A 21,299-nucleotide genomic window follows, 5' to 3' on the forward strand; every position below is an offset into this window, starting at 1 on the left:
GCCACTTCACCCATTCCATTTTTAGGCACAGAAGCCGACTGCCTCCAAATGAGCAGCAGCATGAGCACAGACATCTCTGCAAGAAGAATGCTGCTGTGGAGGTTATGTAAGAATTGTGTCTTTTATGTGCAATATATTAATTGTAAACATGTTTACACCCCTTTGGATTCTCCCTAGGCTCTGAAATGACTGTCAAATTAATCTCCTTTTAAATTGCGGCTTTATTTAAAACCAAACTTGTAGCCCACTTTAGAGTTGAATTACTGCAGTTGTTGGTTTGGGGTAAGAGGAAAGCATCATTACATATCTTCAGAGTAGGAAAACATATTCACTTTGGTTTGGTCTAAGTTAAGCTGCACTTAGAGGAGCCAGTATATCCAAGACTAACTCCTCTTACAGCACTATAGAAGTTCTTCAGTCTGGCTTTTCCTCTGTGGAAGTGGGCTATGGTAAATCTTGTTTTCTTCAGTTCTGGACACAAAAGTCCTGTTTTTGCTCAGTTCTCCCACAAAAGGTTTTGCACAGTGCTTATGCAATTGTGTCTGCACAGGTCTTGGCTGTACCTTAGTCTTTGCATCTGGCTAAGCAGTGAAGCTGTATCTGTGGCAAGTGGAGGAATGGAGCAGTGACAGGACAAAATTGGAAGCTGATGACCAGAGCATGACTCAGCCTGCAGGTATCAGTGGAAGTTTTGTTAGGTTTCTGAAAATGAAACTTGAGCTGTAATCCCACGTGTGGTTCTAACGGCATCTTCCCAGAATACTATCAATACATATCACTGAGGCGTGTTCCCAAGCCTGCTTCAAGAAAAGGTCCAGGTGATCCACAAGAGTATGCTTTTTCTAACCTAGTGTCCAAGTTGACTGGGGTGAAAGGGGAGGGTACACAGACAATGTGAATGGAAAGGCAGTGATCTCCAGAACAGGTGTGATGGGCTGGTGATGAGTACCTAGCTTTGATACCCTCACTTCTATTTAACTCAGCTGTAAAAGGATATATGACTGCAACCTAAATCAATTGAATTTATTTGGGAATCTAGGCTGAGGTTTGGCATCTCCTGGATAAACCTCAATTTATTAAAAAAGTAAGCACTGCATTGCATGTTTTCTTCATGAAGGCTATCTCTACTTTATGTATAATTCTTTCTCCTCTTTCCCACAAGATGAACGATTATTCAAATTTTTTCTTGAATTTGTGAGATACTTTTGTTCCTTGCACATTGTAGTGATTTGTAATATTTTTCCCATCTTATTCTACATTCAGTGTTAGTAGAAGAGGTGGAATGTAAGAAGAAAAGTTTCCTCAAGACTCCCCTGTTCATTTGACAGGTTGTATATGAAATCAAGTCTCTGGTTCTGTGGTGTACTGTCTGTCTCCCCTGTTGTTTCTGTGAACTTATCAGCTTGTTACTGAGAGAAGTATTTCCAAATTAATAGGAAAATGTGTTGTGAAACCGCAAAAATTTACAGAAGTCTCGAGGATCAGCTGTGTATCTGTAACACTTTGTCAGGGCTTTCTTTTTTTAAAAGCTGTCATTAACCTGCAGGGACAGTGCTTGTAGAAACCTAATTGCTGAAATCCCAGTCTCTGTTTGCTGTCCTGCTTTGCAACTCTCCATCTTTGTGGCATCATCTCTTTAGCAACATTTTAAATTCTTATCTGGCTGTCTGATGGCTAGGTGCTCTGGATATAACTAGGAAGAATATCACAGATGGTGAGAAGGAGAGATTTTTTGAGCATAGTGGTTGGAGTTGGAACTGAGTCACTTGATATAAATGAAGCTCACTTAAAATTTACACTTAAGTTCCTCAGGGGAAGGTTTTTTTGTTGGTTTGTTTATTTATTTGGCAGGGGTGGAGATTTAATGTCTGTTACCTGATCATGAGGAGTTTGGGATTTTTTTGTTGTTGTTGTTTTTTTTTGTTGTTGTTTTTTTTTGTTTTTTTTTTTTTTTTTTTTTGTTTTTGTTTTTGTTTTTGTTTTTTTGGTTGTTTGTTTTTGTGGTTTTGTTTTATTTTTGTTTTCTGGCCACTGTTTTCATACCACCAGACTCTGGAAAACATCTGCTGTAGCTGGCTTGAGATAGGAACAGCCTCATCTTTATGTTTAACAGTCTGTTGCTCCTTCATTGGTCTGTCGATTGTCTTGTGTACCCAATGAATTAATTTATGATAACCAATAGAAATAGGTAAGCATACAGTTACTAGTGCAAAGAACTGCAGGCTCCAGGTATGACATTCTTTTCCTCTGCGTTTAATACATGTTAGGCAGCTTTCCATAAGATATTCAGTGGTGAGGAAATTAAAAATCACCTCTTTGTAAAGGAATAGGAAGCAAGTGAGTGTAAGCCTTTGGCAAGGGAAAGACAGTCTCTTCACTGACTGTGTTGCCCATCTCGTGGCACAAAAGTGACTCTTGCCTTATTTCTCTGTGTGGCCTAGGCCACATACTATTGATGGTGCTGTGTTTAATGCTGAAATGTAGCTTCTAGTAACCATTATAAATCAACAAACATTTGTAATTTCCTTCCTGTTACATGTGTTTTCACAGTGCAGAAAAGGCTATGGCACTAATTGCTGAAGAGTTAGTTTTTTCTTCAGTATGCCAGCATTTCTATATAGATGCTTATGTGTGTAGTTACTTGGATTTCAAGCTACTTTCATCAAGAGAAGCCTAAGAAACACAAGAGATGTATATTGATTGTGTAAGTACTGAGGGCTGAAATCAAAACATTATCTTTCTTTCCTGGTTACAGTTAACCTCTAGTTGAACTCTTAACTACTCAAACTGGCACCAGCCCCATTTCTTCCAGAGCGTCCTCATCCAAATTTGTACATACAGATATGTGGGAGTTACTAGGATGATGACAGATGCCATTTACAGGGCAGTGGAGGGCTAGCTTGATTGACCTGATGTGAGAAATGAGCTTTAAGTAGTTCTAGAGACGAAGATATTTAATGTGTGAGGCAAACAAGCCTAGTAATGACAGACGGTTCCAGACGGTTCTCCTTTGTCTAGCGTAATTAAAGATCCAGAGTTATTTTATACGCCGTGTATTGTGCTGAGAGCCATAGTTACTTCCATAAAACTAAGTTTAAAGAAGTGTGCGTAATTGCAGGAAAGATTTTCGTGGGATGGGTGTGTCTGCAATTTTGAGCATAGAGAAAGGGATGCTGTCTCTGGTTTGCCTGCAAAATCTGTGGTTAATCTAGGAGATAATAATATAGCCTTTGATTATCAGTTTCAAAGTACGGTGAATACTGTTTGTTCCTAAGCTGTTAACTTTCTGAAAAGTCACTGCATTTCAGTTAATTAATGATGTTTATAGGATCAGCATGTTGTGCAATAAGCAAATCCTTCACATTAATTAAAATGTGAGTGTTACAATCTTAAAATGCAGTTATCTGACCTTTAGAAAGAACGGCTTGTGTGCTACTCTGTGCCACTGTTATATTGAATCTAATAATGAGTATGTTTTCTCTCGAGAGAAACTAAATACGGAGATCTTTTCCCTGTGTGTCACTGCTGTTACAGTCAAGGGTGTTGTCAGTGTCAAAATTTAAATACCACCTCCTCCTCAGTGTGATGACCCACCCTTAAGGGGAAGGTGGGTCATCACATTCACTCATCACCGCTGAATAAAGTTGGTTTTGATTGTAACTTTACAGATTAGCAGTTCCTTAGTTCCCATATTGCTCTCCAAAGCACAGGGGTAGCCTAAAATGGCTGCAGATTATGATGTATGATTGCTCTTGTGAAGCTGCAGCTGTGAATCTCAAAGAGAATGTAACCATGCAGAATCGCTCTTTTAGATGGTCATTAGCGCTGCATGAGTACAAGCCTCTTTTTCAGACAGCATTTATTCTTCACGGTTCTTCTTCTAGTATGTGATGGCAATGTCATTTGCCAAGCATTGAATAACAATGAATGTTTTATTGAAATACAGTATTCTGAAGCAGTGCTTTTTTTAAGCTTTTTAAGTGCTTAATTTTCGTTTGACTGCTCCTTTTCATGCAAATGTGAGTGTAGCAGAAAAATCCAATACATCCTTCTCTCTTGTGCTTGTGTGATGTATTGGACTAAGCTGAAGACTTGTGTGAGGCAAAAGGACACACAGCATAATTTATCAGTTATCCACTGGTATCCTATCCTATTTCAGTTTTAGCTGTCTTTTCTTTATTTCGTTCAGAACAAACATGTGCAAAAAACCCAAACCAAACAAAAAACACCTGAAAATTTTCTGCATGATACTCAGGAAAAAAACAAGTCAAGAAACAGTCTATTTCTTGCCTCCAAAATTGCCCTCAAACAGAGGGAAAATTAAGCACAGTAATTTTTTTTTTTATGAACTGTGGAATTTGGTCTAAATATTTCAATGCATGGTGATTTCACTCGTCTTCCAAGAACCGAATTGCACTAGGAAGCATTATGACTTCATTTATGAAGGGCGGGTTTTTTATGAGGTTAACACCTACAACTTAGGCAAGATTTTTTTTTTTTAATAGGCTAGCATCTCCTTTTGTCATTATGAGGATCTGAGGGAAAGCTCATGTACCTAATGTGCTTTGTCCTTTCGAACATCTGGCACCTTGTTTTGATTTGTGAGCTATCTTGAAAATCTGGCATCAGTTCTGGGGTTTAAGTTCTAATTAAATAAAGTACACCGTCTGGCCATAAGCTTTGCAATACACTGAGGAAAGGAAGAAGGGAGAAAAAAGCTATGTTTATTTTATAGTCAGTGGAATTGAGATGGTGACACCATAGAGTTATTGAAAATGGTCAATATATTTTGATACTAAATATGTCCTTCAGAAGGGGCTTTTAGTGCCTACATACAGACCAAAACAAATGTGTCTGTGATCTCAGAATTCTTAGGTTTTAAGACCACAAAGCAAGTTCTGACATTATGGCATGAAAATTAGCCATGCAATGCCATAGTGTAATACATGATTATATCCATTCCTGGATTATCATCAGACTGTTTACTGTGATTTGAGACTGCAAAATACATTTTAGTTGTTTGAGGGCAGAACAACAGATACTTTGTTCTATAGAGCAGTAAACAAATACTCATCAGAATTCAAGTGCTGTGACACAAATTTTAATAAAATGCATGATAATTCTCTTCTAATTATAAAAAATATTGAAAGCAAGTGGTCAGTCTTCAGGAAGTACTCAATCTAATCTAGGGTAGCTTAAATATGTATTTCTTTGCTATGTAAGAGAGGAGAACTTTCTATATCATACCTATTGAAATCAGAGAAGGTTGTGTTTATCCAATTCTTTTTGCTATTTTTTTCCTCTGTAGAAACGTTAGGTTGAAATATAAGAATGTGTATTAAGTTCTTTGTTTGTATTCAATGATCCACTAATTCTACCTCTGTATCTTGGGTGTATGATTTTTCCAATGTCTGTATGTGTCTGCCTTCTTTCTCTACCCTCAAACAAGCAATGCATCTTCAGGTGTCTTTGATCCAGTCTTTTCTGGTTGGCCATTAGTCATATTGATTCTCCAGTGATAAAGGAAGCTTTGTTCTCAATGCAGTTTTAACAGTTCAGCATCAAGGTCTGTCACAGAAACACTGTTGACATCAAAGAATTCACAAAAACGTGTAATTTTGCAAAAATACAAACTCAGTTATATGTTGTCTTTTGTATTTGAGATAGGGAAAGGAAAACTGAGCAGGTTGGTTTTAATATCCAAGAGGAGAGAAATTCCAGAAGCAAATAAAAAACAAAGCAGCTCCCTCCAAATTGAAAAATAAACATGTCCTCAATTTCAGTATCTGAAAATGGTATTTGAATTACTTTGTTCATAGGTAGGCTTTGAACTAAAATACTGTTTACATACATACTGAGAAGTGTTGTCAGCCAGCACACATTTTATACTCCTGCTTTAATCCATTTAATCCATCCAATAGTCAGTCCAATGAGAAGGAAAGGAAAGGCAGCAGAGGTGTAAATAAACACTGATTTAATTTTTACAGCACAGAACATTATAGAACTATAAAATTGTGTGATTAGCCAACTCATTAACACTATCTTAAAGCAAGTAAGTGTTTAGAGCTTGACACACTTAGTGCTGAAAACCTTTCTAATGGTAAATTTGAAAAGTAACCAGTGTTCCTTGGAATAAAGATTGTGCTGCTGTGCGTCATCGGGAGCTCTGTATTAGGGCTGTCATCCAGTTATTCCATTCTAATCCATTCCCTGTTTTACAGCACTCTTGTCTGTACTGTTTTGACACTTCCTTGAGAGTGGTGTTGTGTAGAACCTGCAGAGCACTTTGTACAGGACTGCCACAAAAATAACTTAATTCATTTAAGTACTGCCCTCCACTTTATAAAAGGGTTTCTTTTCACTTACTCTTTTGTTCAGCGTTTATTAGTAGTGACTTAGGAGGCATAGTAAGAGCCAATGTAAGAGTCATTGTGGTCACCTAAAGTTGCTTTTCTGGTAGAATCCTATTGATCCAGATGCTGTGTTAGTTGTTTATGCTCTTGACATTTTCAGTGATGATTTAAGAGATCTAATCTGAATACTCCCATATTTTTGTACAAAGACTGATCATGGAGTTCTTTCTGGAAATGATGTATTTTAGCTGGACATTTAGAATGTCTTGGCCCCTTTTGTAAGAGTCTAAAAATATATAAACAGTGTCTCTTTAATTTGCTAGATACTGGGAGGCCACTCCCATGAAACTAAACTCATGCCACTTGGTGCATTGACTTCAACATTTGGTGTTAGTTTGTATTGGTTCATCGTTCAAATTTGAAGACAATATTAGAGAATGCCTGGAAAACAAATTTTGCCTCAGCCAGCTTAACAAAAACATGGCCTCTTAATAAATTTAACTTCTTTGAATCAGATTTTTTTTTTGTCATTATCAGTTATACATATAATGGTTGAATCACTTTCTTGTTTTAATGCTGTGCTTATAAAGTTACTGCTTTGGAAGAGGTCTGCCTGATGAGTATTTCCCCAGGTTAGCTTTTAAGCAATTGAATTGTAAGATCACATAGAATGACAGAAAGAGGGAACACATTGAAATTAAAATCTTGAGATGTTTTAGGGTGAAGCTCATAGCATGGTGTTCTTTTTTGGGTGTATTTCAGAGATAATTTTAAAAGCAGATCTATTCCAAAAACATATCAGGACAGGATAAAATATATTTCTAAAATTGTGTCAGCCATTAAGCTACAGGTGATCTGTACTTAAGGGTCTCGTGTTCGAGACATTGCTTTTGCTATGGGAAAATAAGTGTAAAACTGAGTGAACAAGGGGACACACACAGTATTAAGCTATGTGATTAAGCTCACTGATGCTTAATCGAGTGAGTTTAGGATGTTATATTTCTCTAGCAGCAGTTGCCACCTGCATGTGCTGACAGAATGATTGTGGGAGAGAGTTCTGTCTCCTTTGGTGCAAGGCTCACATGGAGGCTGTGGTTCCACCTCTGCAGAAGCTGATTTCAGACTGAGCTGTCACTTCACTGCCACACTTTCTCCTGGACCTTGTACAATGAACTGACATTTCAAGATGAATGCCACCAAAAGTATGAGATGAGTTGTGGGATTTAGGTCAGAACCTAAAGATGTAAGACTGTATCCTTAGCTAAAATTGTCACTACAGTTGTCCCTGGAGCAGTAAAGCTGTGGAAGCTATCATTGCCATGGCTGCCTGAGCAAACAGTCTGGGACTGATACCTCCTTAGGCCAGCTGTATACCAAAGGAGGAGTTCCACAATATTAATCTGTTGCTTGACATACTTGGTACCTTTATGTGCTTCCTTGAGTAGTAAAAACTCTCTTAACTGTGTCAATTTGACTCACAGTATGCCATCCTGAAGTAGGATATGAGATGTGTGGTACTCCATGTAAGAAATGTGGAGGGAATGATTGTCTGGAAGACCACAGCAAAGTGGGAACTTTTAAAACTGGTTCATATCAGAACAGAATATATATTCTGGTGCTGTCCCTAAAGCTACTGCCTCTAGGACAGTGAAGAGTCTAAAAGGTTCCTGCTTCTTGCTTCCTCTTTGCTCAGAGGTTAATTACTGGCAGTAACTGAGATAGCTTTTATAAAAGCTATCTCTGGAAAATCCCCATAAATAAATTCTCTCTTCCCTTAAATACACAGTATTGGCAGGATCGGATTCAGGTTGTTTGCAGCCATGCTGTGAAACTTCTCTATTTTTAGACCCTTGAGTAGAGTCCAGAGAGGGAGGACAGTGAAGGGAATAAACCATCCACCAAAAAGTGCTACATTTAAAATGTCAGCAACAAGTTGTTTGAGGTCCATCTTTATAGGTATGTTTACTTTTGTACAGAGGAGCAACTGTTCCCTTTGGAGTCACATTCTTGGCTTGTTTCCATTCATTTATATGCAAGAAGAGTAAACCTCTAGTCAACCACACTCCATAGAAGTCAGTCAGAAAGGCATAATTGTGGATTTTTTTTCCCTCCACATGTTTGAAGACACACATAAACCTGAAAATGTGTTGGTAGTATTTCTGCTTCAGTTTTTCAAAATCATTAGCAATACAGAGTAATGCATGCCTTGAAGTCTGGCTAATTTGTATATAATGGTAAATAGATCTGGTTTTGAGGATGAGAAAAGTCATCAAACACTTCTGTGTATGTTCATTTCCAAATATCTGAATAATAGTTGCAGGATTGATACATTCGGAAAGGAATGCACGGAAGTTGTTGCCTTTGTCCACCAAATAGAGCTTTTCCAACCTTTCACAACTTCACATATGTTAATCAAAAACATTTTCTGAGAAATTGGCAGCTTCATGCTTTGTAGCTAATGCCAGCTTTTTTCATAGACCAGTTCGAGGCAGAGCAAAGGGAAAAATGCCTTGTTTTAGTGCACATATTACTCTGACAAGCTTCCACATCGCCCCTCCTCTTATTAATATTCTTTTTGATGTGAGCTTGTAAAACAGAGGATTGGCTGTTAATCTCTGGGATCTCAAGGGCTTTTGGCAGTGGCCCATAATTGATGTGTTCACATGGCCGTTGTCTGACTACTAATGATTAGACAGCAGTGTTATCTCCCAGCTAAATCAGTGTTGCTTATAAATCACACTTGATAAAGTGCAGTTTCATTTCTTCAAAGGGTCTGTACATGTCTATATAGTTTGATACAACTACCAGAGCCATTTCATGATTTCATGACAGCTTAGATTAGGTTTATTTTTATGAGCAAGGTATTTGAATTTCTACCAAGCACTCAAAAATGTTTCTTTCTGTTTGTCTTTGTTTTAAACTTATTGTGCAGTGGGTAGAATAGAAAGGATATGCACAGTTAGGGCAGATCATCCTAGAAGGTGCAAATAATTGGAGAAAATAACACATGAAAAGTGGAATACTTGGACTGTCAATTTCTTTATTTGAACAGAAAGGGAGCTTTGTTTGTAGTATGTGTTGATCATGCTGGTACACTATAAAAATAGTCTATGAGAGTATAAGAAAAGACATAGGCAAACACAAGGCATTTCAACAATGGCATCTGGGATTTTCTGGATGAAACCAGTTCCTTTCAGCATGCCTCCCTGCTTTCCAGCAGAACAAGAATGAAAAATCCTTACTAAAAGTCTTAAAATACAAACTTCTGTCTGTGTTTGGGTTCCTAGAAAGCATGCTAACGAGGATCTTAAGGTAAATCTGAAAACTAAGGCAAAATCAACAGGTAAAAATGTTATTGAGATAGGGGCATGAAAACAGAGATCTCAAGGTGACCTGAATTCTGAGCCACTGAAAGGATAAGATTTGTCTGTCTGTTAGATAGCCTCTAATCAGATAACTTTGGTGCTGATAGTGTAGATGCTCTCATGAAAAAGAACTAAGATAACACTAAATCTCAGTTTCTCTTCTCTGCCCAAACTGAATGGCCTTAGAGTTGAGGCAAGTAGGTAACCAAATTTTGAAAGGTTTTTCTTGCTGACTCTGGTTCTTGTATTTGCCTTCACACTGTAAAATTAATCCTTGAGTCTCATTGCTAAGGGTTATTGAACACTTTGTGTCAGAAACTGGCACCATAATTGGCACAGTAGTTTGGAGGGAACAGGTATCAGTGGCTTCCTTCCCTAAAGGATTATTTTCCTTTTAAAAAAGTCTTTACATGTTTTATTTTCAGATTGTTTTTAGAGCTCTTATTTGAAATACTATCCACTTTTCTCCCTGCTAAAACAACCACTACAGTCCAGGTGCTGCCCACAGTTATGCTTCAGTGGACTTACTCTGGATTTACACCAGTGAAAGTGTCCACCAGTTGGGAGAAATAAAAAAGATTTGCCATTAATTGTCTTTCCTGAAGATACTGTAAATAGCTCAATTTCAAGGAGAGCTAAACAATAACACGTCAAGGTTTTTTGCTTTTTGAACTGTCAAAGTGAAAAGGAAAGGTGAAAGGTCATTTTAGAAGCTTTTCCTTTAATGATTTGCTAAATAATCATGAATGTGTATGTTCCATTCCTGAAAGTAATAATACTGTTCTCTTCTTTAAATAAAATTAGGGCGCAATATCCTACACTTAGTAGTGTTTGTAGCTAATACCGTGAATATTTAAGGTCTAAGGAATACAGAAAAAATTCTAATAGATATGGGCTTCTACACCATATCAAAAAGCACAAGAAGGAGACCTCTGAGGCAATATTACAGGAATATATTTGTCAAAGACCCACATGTCTTGCCTAAAAAGCCTAAGGGCTTTTTAAATTAAGAAATTTAGGGTCTGTAGACACCAATAAATATGGAGCCATTAAGTCAAATGCTCAATTTTCAGAACATGCTAAAAATGCCATCCATAAGAATGTAGTCAGGCCTGTTAAAGCTTTTGATATACATAGGTCATCAAGGAACTTCAGTTCTGTTCTGGAGGATTACAGAAGGTCCTTCACAGCCTTTTGGAAGAGGAATGATTAATTTAGACAATTTTTCTTAATAAAAAATTATTGAATTCAGGAAGCAACAACCTCAGTCATAATGTCTGCAACTTTGCACTCGCAAAGTGAGCGGTCAGCAAATGGGTAAAAGGCAGCAGTGGGGTATTGACATGCAGAAAGTCATAAAAGTACATAGAAGCCATTTCTCTTCTGAGTTTTGTTGCCACTTTATTATATATTGTACTGGAGTCCTGGAAAAACTCACAATGTTTTATTAAATGTCCTCTGTACTCCAGAATGGCTGAAATGGCAGCTCTTCCACCAGACTGTGGTTGCATCATCAAGTAACTGAAACCATCTTTTGGAAGTGGAGAACTTCTGCTTTGGAATCATAGGTCATTATTTGTTTGGACATTAAGAAGGAAAATTCACAGTGGAGCAGTTAAACGATGATACCATCAAGTTAAACATTATCTTCCTAGGTACAATTGAGAATGAGAAAATTTTCCTTGGTCTCTTGTAGTCGTGATCTGTCCTAGAGCAGCCATACTTATTTCCTCAGGTTGAAGTCTCACATGTATTAGAAATAAACATAGGAAGACTGAGGAAAATATTTATTTATAATGCTGTGAGACCTATGTAAGCAAATACCATATCTATTTTCAGGATCAGAACCCCGAAAGTAGCAGAAACTTTGGAATAAAAATAAGTGATTGCCATTGTTAAAATGAAAAGCTTGTAAAGGCTCATATAACTTCATAAAGCAGTATCTAACCTTCACCATCAAGTGGATATGCCTTGTTTTTTACCATATTCAGTTGCATGATACTGACAGATACTGGACATCATTACACAGTTTCTATCTAGCCCCAGAGAAATTTCTTCATTTACTGTTCAGAATAAATTCCTTTCTTGATTGTGGAATAGTGTACCTCTCTACACAGGATAGGTATCTTGAGTGAATTTTAGTACTTGTTCTTTTCATATTAAAGCTTAGCAAAGCTTAGTGGCTGACTGAAGAAAAGTTTGGAAGTGCAGACTGACCAGGGGAAATTAAGATTCAATGCAGTAAGGTGTTCTAGAGACAGTTATCTCAACGAATGTGATTTACATAGACTGAATGAGGAGAAATGTCTCTACAAGAAATTTGCAGGTGATGATCTGGGCATCCTCCCAGAACTCTGCCAAGCATTAGAGTTGACATACAATTTTTCACAGACTCAGCCTTGGCAAAAGGCTGTCACTGGCAGCTGTCAAATGCTAATCTCTCTCACAGTAAAATGGGTGAATAGGTTGGGAAATCCCACTCATCTGAGCTGGAATATGAGATCCAAGAAAGGACAAGGAAGTTTCCTTGCCTGTTGTTCAGCACTGTTGTGCGGCATTAGACCAGACCCTGCTCAGAACTTTGACTTTTCATCATAGTCTTCATTAATACTGTTCTAAAAATAAAATACTAGCATTATCATGTCTGTGGAGGTGTTGCAAATCCATAATGTCACATAGTCACATAAAGTCTGAGGAGGTCTGGAGGTCACCACATAAAAAGAACATGCAACTGTCAAAAGATGAGTTTTCAGAGTTTGTGCTGGTTAATGTGGCTGATGCAAATGACAAAGAATATCTTTGGTACAAGGGAGACTTTTCTTCCTTGTTCTCTGTATTGAAAGCTTAGTAGCAGAGTACATTTTAAGCGGGTGTTTTTTTGTTGGTTTTTTGGTTTTTTTTGGTTTTTTTTGTTTTTTTTTTCTTAATAGCAATTGTTCAGAATATTGAAATCATTCCAGATGTGGGTGATTTGCTGCTTTACTGGGAAAAAAACCTGACAGTTCTGATAATGTCTTTTTGCACTCTCCAGCTACTCAGCAGATTGAAGTGGAGAAGTTAATTTTAAGAGTGGCAAATACTTGGAAACTGCAAGAAGTTGCTACTTGTGTTACTCAGTTCAATGCAATTATGCAACAGGTTTATAGTACAATATTTGTAAAGCACAAATATATTTTTTAAGAAAAATATTCTCAAACAAAGGTTTCAAAGTGTAATATTTGGATTCTATTTAGGCAGTTTTAATCACCTTTGTCATTCTTTTATATTTAAGCTCTTGTGATTTGAAACTAAGTTCACAAAAATAAGTCATTTTCTTAGTACCGCTGACCTTCCTGAGCTTTGAATGTAAATTATGTAATAGATATGTCTGTCCTATGGCAGAAATTCCTTTCTACATATATGTTTTACAGTATTTCTTTTTTTCTGTGCTGTCGTTTATGGCACTGGCCTTTTTCCTTCCCCAACAATTTGATGCAGAATATTTGAAGAAAACAAAATACCATTTCTTTTAAGCATGATGTCATAATGCTTCTGAGTTGGCCTCTGATATGATTTACAGGCATGAAATACTGAACTGAGATGCAAATGAGATCTTTCAGACAAAATGGAGATTATTCACAGTAGTAATTCCTGTTACATGGTAGAATATGAAGGAATAGCTTTAGGTTTTGAATACGTAAATTCTCTGTGGGGCAAGGTCTGTAGCATGAGGAGAATTATCTGGAAGTGCAGACATGCTTCTGAGCACACAGACATTTTTCTCATGTCACATTCTCCCATATTTGTTCTCTTCCAAAGCAGTTAGGGTAATTTCATTAAAATTGCTTCTGATTTGTGATGCTGTGCATGAGGTCTTCTGGAGTCACTGTTGCTTTAGAAAATTAAGTTGGAGGCAAGTATACTTTATGTATAAACAAGCTAGTGTCCTTTTCACTATTAAATCTAAAGAAAGCAATTTGTAAGATTCAAAACTTCCAGATAGGGCTGAATTCCTTTATTTCCTGTTCTCCTTTCCAGACATACTGATTCTGTGATGTGTTAATTCATAACTCTAAAGAACTTGTCAATGTAATTTTCAAGGCTGGAAGATTCTTAGTCCTTTCTACCTTTATGTTGCCGTCCTCTAGATGGAGGATTTAGGTTTGCAAAGGGCCAGACTTGGTTTTTTAGTTAGATCCTATAATAGGATTCACATCTTCTTTTCACATTCTTTCTATTAGAGCAGACATTCCCACTGGGAATTTTTTTTTTTGGGTAACTATTCAGATAAATGATTGCTCCAAGGAGCAGTGACTACATTGCTTGGCAGGCAGTCTTCATTTTCTGTGAACTTTCTGCTACTAAGCATCATAGCTCCCTGATATAATCCAACACTTGTCAGTGGAAAACTGCCATGAATAACACTGCAGATTTGTAGCCTTTTTCACCAATCAGTTGTCAAAAGATCTTGGAATTAGGTGAAGAAAATATTGCTTGAATATTTCTGTCTTTTTGTACTCCTTTGATTGTGTGTCTAAAGAGAGTGTCTATGTAAATAGCCTTCTTCAGATTCAGATTTTCAATCTCATATTGGAATCTCTTGTGTGATAAACAGCAAGGCTACTGCTCAGTATGCGCCAACACCTGGGAATAATAACGAAAAAATAACAGTGAGAAACTGCAGAGCATCTGTTCTTGACATTAACTTTCCTCAGTTTGACAGACTGCCACCACCAGATGTTAGTTTTATGTGCCTTTTTTCCACTGGAGATGGCAGCCTTCCTGCCTCTCTTTGCCTCTAATAGCTTACATCAGTGCCCTTTGGAGAATTCACCAAAACAATTGTGTCACCACGATGATCTCTAAGAACCACCACTTTGCAGTGCTGTTATGATTATCAAACAAGACAGGATAATTTTAAAACATGGAAATTTGGAGCAATGTTTAAGCCTATTGTTTTTTTTCCTGTGGCTAAAGTCATACTTGTGCAATGAACATGTGTCTCAGAGACAGTAAGTGTCCACTTATTTCTCAGCCAAAGTTTTAGTGCTTTAATTTACAGAGAAGCAGCCCCATTTAGTGCAAGCACCCCTATTTGGCCTTGTCCTGAATGAATGTTTCTAGTGGAAAACATGAACATTTATTAGCAGGTCTAAATAAACCAGAACTAAGCACAAATATTTGTAACAGAGAACTTAATAGGATACACTGTCAGATCCATGCTTTTGCTAGCTCCCCCTTACTGTTTATAATAGTCAAAAACAGAAAACACATCTGTCAATTTAGGTAGTTTAAAACATTGGCTAGTTTAGTATGACCACAGAAAACACTTAGAATTTTTCTTCCTCTGGTTTTGTGATAACTCTATTTTATGGAAGAATGATGTATGCGTGGTAGGAGGTTTTGCACAGATTTACAGAACACCATGTAAACTATCAAACAGGCTATTCATCAGCATTTCTTGGGTTTATAATGGGATGTGGTTTAGCTTTTCCTAAGTGCTAGGCTCCATTTACCTGCTGGTTATTGACTCAGGTTCTCTTCTGGTTTGAAGTAACATATGTTAAGAACACCTAAATGATGTGGAGGTACTCGTTGACCTGGTTTCACTGACAGAGCACTATTACACAGCCAGTGCCAGGGAGTAGGGCTCCGTGCCATCCAACCGTGTGCCTTCACTTGGCATCAGGCAGCAGGAGCTGCAGAGCGCAGGATCAGTGTCTTCCCATGCACAGCATCCACAGCTGTGGTTTTGTGTGATGTGTGCTATTAGATACTGCAAGTAGCAGCTGCTGCTGAGGGTCAGTTGATATTTGACTTTCCTGTGTGCATTCAAGTCTGCTTTGCAAAGCTTTCTGTCTGTTCTGTAACTCCGCAACTCTCTTGGCATAAAGAGAAGAATAAAGACATAATTGCTTGAGTGCATTGTTCTATGCCACAGGAACTGCTTTGATGGTATTAGCAGGTTTTTACTCCTTAGGGATGCTTTCAGTATTTATGTTTTGCTTTGGTTTTGGTGTTGTGGATTTTGTGTTTGTTTGTTTGTTTGTTTGAGTATATGTTTGTGAGTTCTGTTTGTTTATTTTTGTTGGGGTTTTTATTTGTTTGTTCTGTTTTTTTGCTTGGTTTATTGGGTTTTTTTGTTTGTTTTTTACTTACCTCTAACCTGAAGATTTCATTCCCTCTAAATGAGGAATACTTTAGAGAAGAATGTGGTTATAGGTCCTTCCCCGCTCCTGCTTAGTTCTAACATAATTGACATCAGACTCTAGGCTGGTTTTACCAAGATCATGCAAAACATTTTTACAAAGTTATTGAGAATTATTTAGCACACATAAGGCTTGCGCATATGATTAAAAGTCTTGGCGCTCAGTTTGCATCTAAAAATAATGCTAAAAACAACATAATTGTTACAAAGGCCAATGGTAGCAATTGTTACAATTTTTAAAAAGTTCTTCTTAATTTGTCATTTTATGTTCTCATAACAAAGTGTCCATCTGATGAAGTGAGCTGATCTATGATACATGTATAATACCTTTTAGTCTGTCCTTTTCTTTGTATCCCCCTTTTGCTTTACAAAAACGAAAATTAACTTTGATCTGTGTTAAGATACATTTGAGCAAAAACCTAGTCATTACATCTTTTCTGTTGAGTCTTCTTATGAGGTGCAAAATTAAAAGCAGCATAGTCATGAAGACATTTGATCATCTATTTCAGTGCAGCTAAAAAGCAGCTATTTGTAAAAAATCATCAGGTTGAAGAGTGATTTCTCTGAGAGTGGTATCTGTGATCCAATGGGCCAAATGAACGTGAGTTCCAGGTGGTGTAGCTAGTTGACTTGACACACTCATATCCTTATCTAGCTGTCTTTCATGGGACAAGGGACCTTAGAGCCAGAGTACAGTATTGAAAACCCTCAGCCAAATAAAATATAGAAAGTACAGAAAATCTGTTCCTGAGTAAACTGGAAGTCATACGGGAGAGATGACTTCTTCAGTTGATATGTATCAACATACTGTCTCTGTGAATTGTATTGTGTTCAGACTGATTGTCAGGCAAGATGCATTCTTCTAAATATACATTTTGGAAACCCTGAGAAATTAGATGGTTTGGCTCAATTCTTATAAAAGTCCTCTCTGTTATTCCAAATAGAAAGATCTAAATGCTATCTGTAAGGTATTAGATAGATCATCCTAATGTATTTTAAATGATTGGATGACAAGAGATTGTACTTGCTGCCATATGGATATTAGAATTGTTCCAGCTACTCATTTCTCTATGATACACATGAAAGAATAGCATTTGTGTCTTTGTACCTGTCTTTATAAATGTTTTTCTGTAAACAGAAAATGAAGCTCCCAGTTAACAAAATTAATTTCCATCCACAAATCAGTCTCTGTCAGTGCCAAGAAAAAAGTAAACTTAATCTTTGTTGTAAAAATGTATTATTATTTCATACTAACAGTCTATGACAACAGGGAATAATCTAGTAGAAACATAGCAAATTGCCTTGTTTAGCATGTATGATAGATATTTTTGTACTTAATTTTTCATGTGCAACATTTGTGCTAATGCCAAAAAAATTGAATTCATAAGACTGAAATTACCTGTGATACACCAAATCCCTACATAAAGAAATGCTGACATGGCAAACTGGACTTTCTATAACTTAAAAAAAAATTTATGTATTTTATTTTATATTATTTTCTTTTATTTTTAATTTTTTAACTCTGACAGCACCATTATAGTAAGTTTGTCTGTTGTTTTCAGGTTGATCCCCTGTTTACAGTGCCTGCACCTCCACCTCCGATTTCCAGCAGTATCACACCTCAGATTCTGCCTTCCTACTTTTCCCCATCTTCATCCAATATTGCAGCACCAGTCGAGCAGCTTTTGGTACGGACACGTTCAGTGGGTGTAAATACTTGCGAGATTGGAGTAGTAACAGAACCCGAATGCCTTGGACCCTGTGAGCCTGGGACCAGCGTGAACTTGGAAGGAATTGTGTGGCATGAAACTGAAGAAGGTAAATTGTTTTTTCCATTAGGTATGTCTCTGAGATATGTTGACAAGAGGGTATATGCTGTATCTCCCTGGGTGCTAGCTAAAGGCTTGCTAGTCTGTTGGGACATCATTGTATGCTATGACATTCACAGCTTTACAGTTCAGCTAGTGAGCTTTTATTTTGAAAACAAATGACAGGTCTTTTTATTATTTAAAGCAACTGTGTTTTCCAAATGACCCACCATGTAACCGCAGCTAATAATTGAATTGTTTCCTCTTGCTATATTAAGAAAAATATATGAAGAAATTGCTAATAGAATAGCATAAATGTGCTATTTAAATGTACATCATGGGGGGGTGTTTGTGTGATCGGAGTGGATATATGAATAGTTTAGATGAAAACTTAGAAAGCTGAATATTTCAGCTGATAAGAAATGCCACAATTACATAACAATAGAGGCCCCAGAGACCCTGCAAAAATTCAATTTGATGTGATTATTTTTGCTTTTTGGTTATCTAAAATATGCTTTAAGAGGAAAGCTTTCAGCCTTGTAGAAAACCATTTCATGCGGTGAAGAAGTGCTATCAAAACCAGATTGATTTCTTTAATATCCTTTGAAGACATTTGTCCAAGTAGGAGTGCTTGGGGAACACTAAACGTTGATTTGCTATGATTTAGAACAAAGTAAGTAGGAAGAGGATTATGCTGTGATATGCAGATTTTTCCATTTTGGATTTCAAAAGCTCATTATTAAAATATCAGCTTCTCCTGCTAAAAATACTGCATGTGTATGCTAAACTTCTATAATTTTTCATTTAATAATAGCAGATGTTTTCATTTATAGCTGTGTGAAAATCTTCCTGTGATAGTTCTTACATTTCTTTTGAGGATTATTTAATTTTTAGTGATCTACCTTCCTCAACAAGATTATTTACAAAATGATATAATGACAGAATACAGCAATGTATTACTTCATGATAAATCTTGACATGCTTCAGACCATATGCACAATGGCATTTCATCCTTTGCAGTGATATATAAGACCTCACCAAAGTGCTCTACGCTGTCCTCTCAAAAATCAATAGAGAGTCAGATTTACTTGCTTTTATATGCTTTCATCCATCCATCTTTCTCTCTGTGTATGTCTACAGCAGATTCATAAGGTAGATTGATCCTTTTAGATTGTTTTTAAAGCACAGTATAAATTCTGTTTTAAAATATCCCTGCAAAGATGAGTGCCCTCAGCAACTCCAATCTTTCTTGACTAGCCTGTATTAACCAGAGTTGGAATGTGTGGGTGTTAACTGTGTTGACATGAAAGAGCAGTAGCTGTTAATAGTGTTATTCTTGCTGAATAAACTAAACTCCTGACCCCCACTGAATTTAAGAGGCCTTCCTTGCGAAAGGTTTGGCACCAGAAATGAAGTATTTTAAAAAGTGTATTCTGGTCAGGGTGACATTCCATTTACCAGTATCTCAGCACTGTAATGGTTTAAAAACTTCTTGTTAGTTAATGGAAATGAACTCCCTTAGCCTTTTCCTAGTTTTGTCTAAAACAATTTTCTGAAACAACTCAATTCAGTGATGGCATGTTTGAGTGAAACTTTATGAGTGTGCCTGTTTTCACAGCCTTAAAAACACTCTTTGAGAACACTACGAGTGACTACAAATGTAGATAAAATAGGATTCTACAATACTCTAGAAATATAGCTAGAGTGTAGATTAAGAAACTGAAGACAGTTGATATGATACCATATTGTGTGGTTTGTACCATGCTGTTTGAGTGTTTCAGACCCTGCTGACTGAAGAAAATAATACAAATTTGACTGTTTTATCCCAGAGTCCACAATCAACACTGTATTAAGAAAAAATAGTTCCTAATGATGATTTTTGCATTTTAATTAACTTTTGATGTTTGGAGCACACATATAAGTATATATTTACATGTTTTCAAACTTTATGACATGTTCATGAAAGCAGCTATATAGAAGCTTGCATGGGGCCATTTCTGCCAAATTCTAGGAAACAGCATACAGATGGGTCTTCTTTTTACCTTTAACAGAAAAAAAAATATTATCAGATACTCATTTTCTTAAGTTCTGATTTTGACTTTAGGGCAGAACACAACGTTTTCTGAACTGGTGTAAATCCACCTTACTTTAACCAAAGTCTTTGTAACTAGGCATATCAAAAACCATCTTGACGTTCATGATGAAACACAATTTTTTTTGTGATTTTCATGTGTTTCTTTAGTTTTCACTCCCTTTACTGCTTTTCAAAAGTAAATAAAAACAACCCATGCAAACTGACACTTCTCTGGCTGTCTATATATCCCATAGCTTCTTAACATAAAACAATTTGAAGAAGCTAAGGAATGTATGAACATTTTTAATCCTGGATTGTGTTTTGAGATATTGGAATTATTTTGTATCTAGTTTAGCCACTCTGTAAAATGAGTTGTGATGTGATAAGGATAGGCTTGTAGGCTGGCTGCATACTCATAGGAACCAAATGTGCCGCTGAGCAGACTTCATGTGCTGCAGCAACTAGTTGTGGGAATGCAAATACAGAAAGGATATGGTGAATCACAGTTGTTACAACAATAGTAGCCTGAGTGGAGAAAGATAAAATCAAATAGTTTATGCTGAACTCATTATTAGCATAAATGTAAAACATACTTCATAAAAGAAAAGGTATATGCTGAGAATTCCTTTATGAAGCTATCTGAAATACCCAGTTTTCTCTTATGTATGTTAAGCAAGTTGACACATTCTGTTGCGTTTGTTCTTTGAGGTCAGAAAAAGGCTTATTTTCAGGCTTATGAGTAATATTTTTAAGATAATCACTTCAAGGGTGGGGGGCAGGGGAAGAAAGCAACATGGATTTCAGACAAAATTCTGAAAGATCAAAAAGGGCATTGTTACAGCTCTTCTCATCACTTCCTCACCACTTTTTTTAGTTGAATTGTTTTAATAAATCAGACAGATCATTTTTCCCAGAGTGTTTTAATCTTTAGAGGTGTAGAGGGCAGCTGGCATCTGAAGTCTGTGATATTTAATTACAGGGGGTGGTAACTAACCATCGGTGGTTACTCTTACATGGTTTTCACATGGGCATTTCTCAGTTGCTCCACTAAGCTTTGTAGTGTTTACTTGCTAGTATGTATGCCATAGGCATTATCATCTGTATACCAACATTGTTTGGATATGACTTGGTAGTGGGTCCAAAGTGGTGGTAATGGCTGTGAAACAGAGCACTAAAGGGCCTGTCTGAGGCTATCCTGTGGGAGAAGAAAGAGCAATTATTATGTGGACAAGTCAACCTGAAACTGGCAGCTGATGTAGATATTTGAGACCAGAAGCTATCTGCAGTAAAAGTCCTTCACAGAGAGCAGCTTGGTAGCATTAACTGGAATGTGTGTTTTCGTTTGGTTGGTTATTCTCATGTTCTGGGAAACAGCTGCTAAAAGTCTCTATTGCTATACTGAGAAAAAAGTTTATCTTGAATCACATACTTGCTAAATTGTGTGATTTTCTTCTGGGAAAACAATTTCTAAGTGAGCAATAATTGCTTCTTACTGCCTGGAGGAAATAAAAA

General features: G+C 36.8%; 1 protein-coding gene across 1 annotated transcript in view; it reads left to right on the forward strand.

The window, feature by feature from the left end:
* The window catches only part of ZNF608 (zinc finger protein 608), a 76,354-nt gene that overhangs the window by 14,777 nt on the left and 40,278 nt on the right, over positions 1-21,299 (forward strand). Inside the window, exon 2 of the mRNA XM_053931861.1 lies at positions 17,468-17,723. Coding sequence (XP_053787836.1) covers positions 17,468-17,723 — 256 coding nt within the window. The remainder of the gene's footprint in view (positions 1-17,467; positions 17,724-21,299) is intronic.

The sequence above is a fragment of the Vidua chalybeata genome, chromosome Z (assembly GCF_026979565.1).
Source record: "Vidua chalybeata isolate OUT-0048 chromosome Z, bVidCha1 merged haplotype, whole genome shotgun sequence".
NCBI classification, from domain to species: domain Eukaryota; kingdom Metazoa; phylum Chordata; class Aves; order Passeriformes; family Viduidae; genus Vidua; species Vidua chalybeata.